The sequence below is a fragment of the Bidens hawaiensis genome, unplaced genomic scaffold (genome assembly GCF_021521415.1).
Source record: "Bidens hawaiensis isolate Kalapana, Puna unplaced genomic scaffold, B.hawaiensis_p1.1 tig00003241_1, whole genome shotgun sequence".
NCBI lineage: Eukaryota > Viridiplantae > Streptophyta > Magnoliopsida > Asterales > Asteraceae > Bidens > Bidens hawaiensis.
In genome coordinates, this window is record NW_027491177.1 from 1,247,760 (window position 1) to 1,253,231 (window position 5,472).

General features: G+C 34.5%; 1 protein-coding gene across 1 annotated transcript; it reads left to right on the forward strand.

The window, feature by feature from the left end:
- Window positions 1-2,761: 2,761 nt before the first annotated feature.
- LOC143622703 (putative N-acetyltransferase HLS1) lies at window positions 2,762-4,896 on the forward strand. The gene is made up of 3 exons (XM_077093771.1): window positions 2,762-2,950; window positions 3,178-3,365; window positions 3,826-4,896. Exons 1-3 carry the CDS (start codon window positions 2,762-2,764, stop codon window positions 4,685-4,687), a joined length of 1,239 nt encoding a protein of 412 aa, XP_076949886.1. The 3' UTR covers window positions 4,688-4,896.
- Window positions 4,897-5,472: the final 576 nt, after the last annotated feature.

Here is a 5,472-nt window from a genome sequence, read left to right on the forward strand (position 1 = left end):
ATATTAGGAATGCTAATAACTATTGGTGTAGTGGTAAACTTATGTGTTGCTTAGTCGCAAGTCACATGTTTAAAGCCAGTTATTAACACTTTTTTTTGTTTTTAACACAATTATCTTTAAAGGGCCACAAAATCTCATTTTTATTTAGGACTTCAAAATCATTGAGCCGGCGTTGAACACGGTGATATTTGAAAGATTTAAATAGTCTCTAATTCCTTTAACTAAAAAAAAATACTTATCAATAGTAATGTTAATAAAACTACCCATAAGAAGGTTAACATAAGCCAACCTCATGACGACACCCATAATTGAGACTGACAGTTTCATAATTGTTAATTCTAGCTCGAAAGATTAATAAACTAGACAAACAAAATCACAACTACGCTTTAGCTTTAAACGATGCAATGACATCAACTATATATATAGCTTCACGAGCCAGTTTCAACACATCTTAAATGAGTTCAATCAAAGTTTGTTTAAGCCATTTGCCAATAAAATACAAATCCTAGTCAAGTACGAAGGTAGAAAGTGGGCCATGGAAGAAAGTACGAGAACTCTCGGGTTTGATAAATGATAACTAAACTAAGATCATTAAATTAAAAATTGAGTCATTATCAATTTGGTAGGGATGGGCAGCTTAATAATATACGTCTTACATGCAATAATCAATAGTAAGTAACATTATTAATGTTAATGCGGCCAGTAATTATTTTATACAAAAGTTTTCGATGGTTTCAATTATTGCCCAAGTAGACTTTTATATTAGAAAAAATAAATGATATTGTGTATTTTTTTATTATGTAATAAAAAAAGTGTATTTGCCAATGCCAGTCAAATAGTTATACTATTATAAGCTTACAAACTAGTTTTGTATCAATGAATTTTTTGAATGCAATTATTTGTAAACAACACGTATGCAGCTTTTGTTTTTAACAAACATGATGGTTAGATAATAAATCAATGTTTTAGATATTCTCATAATATTGTAAAGAGTTGAAATACGATAGATACAGAAAAGTAGAAAAAGTAGAAAACAGTTCCTAAATAATGCACATAAAATACTTACTACGAATTATAAATTTATAATATAGAAATAAACAGAAAACAGTAAATACAAGCTGTTTAAAGTGAAAAAACAAAAAAAATGTGTATTTGTATTCTACATGTGCCTCATAAAACAAATGATGGGTCTTCCAAGATAATATGTATGTTTCCCGATGTATAAAATTCGAAGCAGTGAACTATTGAGAAAAACACGAGCACCCAAATTGTTTCGTGAATCGAGCAACAGAATGATCAAGAATGATTGCGTGAAATTATTCATGAGTGTTTTTTTAATACTGGGTGTGTATTTTAACTAAAGATCAACTAAGCTTTGATAGTTAAAACAATGGTGAAACAACTTCACAAAGTAAATAAATAGTTTTTTTTTAATTAAAAAGTTAACATAGTTAACTACACTGATGATTCAAATGGTATATCTATATAGTAGGTTCGGCTTTTCTGTTAAAATTTGGATATGGTGATTACGTTGTTTACCAAACGTAACACGCTAACTAGAGATGAGCCTGAGTTATTGCTTAAAATTGAAACCACAACCGAGCATGTTAGCTATAAAATAAAAGTAAAAATACCATAACCATTCGGTTAGACCATAAAGAAGATACACGAGCGTAATGTCACAGAGTTACCTCTCAAACTCCGTGTGGCGTCCGAAGGCCAACCAATCGGTCCGTTCATGATTAGGGTATGCTGGTTTCCTCCTGCCTTGGACTCATCAGGCGAGCGGCAATTGCTCGCAACTAGCGATGCGTTCGTCGTGCAAGCACGACTAAGCATGTACGTCTTCTTTCCCGATGAGGTCGTGCCCAATGAAGTCCGGGACGAGCCAACAAACCCAAGTGTTTCAACACAAATCAAACATCTCGATCTTCAATTATTTGGTCTGTGACAATAAGCTTAGAGATAACAAATGTGAGGATGCTTAGATGGACATGGGGGCTATGTCCATACAATGTTAAACATGATAGGAAATAAGGTTATTCTGAAGAGAATATTAATTATTGGTATTTTAAATAAGATGACGGAGGAGAGTTTAAGAAAGTTTGGGCACGTGAAGAGAAAACATACACGATGCTAGTCATACTAATGGAATCTCTCACTATTGAGCACATTAGACAAGATTTAGATTTACACTATTTTGAGGATACATTGACTTCATGGAGATGTAAAATTAATGTTAAAGAACTTTTAAGTAGGTGATATAATTTTTGTCTTAGCTTTCTCACAAGTGCTTAACTTCTTCATTACTTTTTGGTGACATTTGCTTATTATCTTTTTTTTTATTCTTTTTATCATTGTCTTTATTTATATGATGTTTTTATCTGGAACTATTATATTCTTATCATTTTTTGTCATTGGTAAATTACTGTTTATATATGTTTGTAAATTTTATTTTTGTTGTTTAGGCGCACATGTGCTACGGAGTATTATTCTAAGTAGATTAAATTGTTAAAAAACATATATTGAAGAACTATAAAAAAAATTCATATAAGCCTCATAAATAGTTAATACATGTTAAATATAAACATTGTTGACACAACATAGTTCACAAAAGCGCATATTCTATAAAGAAATATGAAAGGGATAGGTAACCCAAATCAGGTATAAAAAGGCACCCATGATTGAACAACGAACCTCACTAACCATCAACTCTTTCTTCTCCCACTCACTAGTCACTACTTCATCAAACATAATAAGCATGGTGGTGGCAGAAAATGAAGTAACAGTAATAATAATCCGAGAATTCAACCCAAAAACTGACCGCGAGAGAGTGGAACATGTCGAAAGAAGTTGCGAGGTGGGCCCGAGCGGCGAATACTCCCTCCATGCCGACCTTTTAGGCGACCCGGTTTGCAGAGTCCGCAACTCCCCTGCGTATCTCATGCTGGTTGGTATAGTACACAGTTTAACGTTAATGTAGTTTTTAAAAGACTTAGTTTTATAATTCAAAAGGAGCAAGCAGCTTCACAGTTTGCTGCCCGTTTGTTTTATTATGTAAACACTGCTTATTAAGTGGTGAACTAATATCAATTTGAACCAAAAAATAATAAAAAGAATTCTCTCAAAAGAGTAATGTTTTCATAGTTTTTAATTGTTATCGGTTTGTATTATTAGGTGGCGGAGATGGTGGTGACGGTGGACGGAAATGAGACTCGAGAGATTGTGGGGATGATACGAGGTTGCATCAAAACCGTTACATGTGGTCGGAAGTTATGCCGGAAAACTAATTGTCCACCGGAAACCACTCCTGTTTTTACTAAGCTCGCATATATCCTAGGCCTTCGTGTCTCCCCTACTCACCGGTAAACTATTATTATTATTATTGTTATTATTTTGATAATATATATATATATATATATATATATGATCATCAATCAAAATTAGAAAGGTTGGTTACCTAATGTTATTAAATATATATTTTCAAAGATTTAAATGTTTGAGATAACCACCTGATAATACAACCTCGTATTCACATTCTTCCATACTGATTTTGGTTATTACTAAAAACAGAAATTTAAAAAAATTAAATATATTTACCAACATAAAAGATAAGTATGAGGTTAACAAATAAATTTTCAGATTTTTTGAGTAAAGAAACTTTTTTTAATTTGTACGGTCTAGCGTAAGCTATGATTTACCTGTTCTAGAGGGATATTGATGTGTCCTATTTTTAAGTTACTAAAAGAGAAAATAAAGTTTCTTAATATGCGACTAATTTCATCTTTCATGTCTCAATTATTAATCTTGAAATTAAATTTTCAGGAGGATAAAAATAGGATTAAAACTGGTTTGTAGAATGGAAGATTGGTTTAAAGATAACGACGCAGAATATTCCTACATCGCAACTGACGCAACTAACAAAGCTTCCGTTAGTCTCTTCACCGGAAAATGTGGATACTCCAAATTCCGTAACCCGTCTGTTTTGGTCCACCCGGTATTTGCTCACCGGCTCCATATCAACCAACACGTCACCATAAATAAACTTTCATGTTTGGATGCTGAGGTCATCTACCGTCACACATTCTCGACCACTGAGTTCTTCCCACGTGACATTGACTCGGTACTAAAAAACAACCTTAACCTGGGCACGTTCCTCGCTTTACCAAAAGACTGTGCACATGCCATGTCGTGGGTCGGGTCAGAACGGTTTTTGTCCAACCCGCCCCACTCATGGGCCATCATGAGTGTGTGGAATTGTAATGACGTATTTAAGTTAGAAGTTAAAGGCGCTTCGTGGTTGAAAAAGGGGTTTGTTAAAACAACTCGAGTGTTGGATCAAGTTTTCCCTTTTTTGAATTTGCCTTCATTGCCCGAGATTTTTAACCCATTTGGGATCCATTTGTTATACGGGCTAGGTGGGTTTGGGCCTTCTTATTTGAAGCTGGCTCGGGCCTTGTTTGGTTACGCGCACAACTTGGCTAAGAAGCGCAAGTGTGGCGTGGTGGCGACTGAGGTGTCGAGTGAGGATCCGCTTAAGTTAGCGATTCCGCATTGGAAAGTTTTATCGTTCACGGATTTATGGTGTATCAAGAGGCTTGATGAAGATAATAGTGAGGGGTATATTGGGGATTGGAGGAAGTCACAACCGGATATATCTTTTTTTCTTGATCCTAGAGAATTTTGAAAAGTTAATAAAGTTTAGTGACTTGTTTAGTTTAACTTAATTATTTGTAATGGGTGGATGGGAATGGAAGCAAAAAATGTGATTTGGAAGGGTATATATCCTAAAGTGGGACCCATGTATGTATTTTCTTTTTTAACTTCTTATGTGAAATGTAAATAAAAAGTGATGCTTTTTCACCCCAAGATTTTGTCTAGATTTCTTCCTCTCTTTTCTGTCATACTTTTTGTTTTCGAATCATCGTACCTTGTCACGTTTGAATGCATATTTTAACATGCTTAGATTTTTTTACTTAATAAACTTGTGTGGCCAATATCCCTCTAGAACAAGTAAAGCATGGCTTCGATAATGGTCGGCTAGGGTTTACGGTGAATGCGATGGAGGGATCTGGTTAAGGGTGTTGATGGGATGATGGTCACAAGGTGATTAGGACAAAGCCTCTTTTGGGCATGCACGGTAGAAACTTTTATGTTATCTTATTAAAATGCTATCAGTAGTTGTTTCGGATTAAATCATTAGCAAAATTTTGTACAAAAATCAGTCATCATTTGCAAGTGATTATAAGTGGGGTCATCGGTAGCGAGTCACTATTGATCAATTGCAACTTGATCTATCAGTGGCAAATGATCATTAGTGCATGGCATCTGTCTTTAGCACTGAGCCACTGATGATTTGTAGTAACGACGCCTCAACGGTAACCAAGTGTCAACAACAACTCTAGTATTTCGCTTAGTTTTTCCATTGATGTAGATGTCTATCGACAACATTAGCATCAATCAAATCTACAA

What these genes read in the sequence shown, in the direction of transcription:
- LOC143622703 (XM_077093771.1), top strand. Translation starts at nt 2,762, where the DNA reads ATGGTGGTGGCAGAAAATGAAGTAACAGTAATAATAATCCGAGAATTC. An exon ending in CCCCTGCGTATCTCATGCTG is followed by an intron (nt 2,951 to 3,177) that starts GTTGGTATAGTA and finishes TTGTATTATTAG; the next exon opens with GTGGCGGAGATGGTGGTGAC. An exon ending in CGTGTCTCCCCTACTCACCG is followed by an intron (nt 3,366 to 3,825) that starts GTAAACTATTAT and finishes TTAAATTTTCAG; the next exon opens with GAGGATAAAAATAGGATTAA.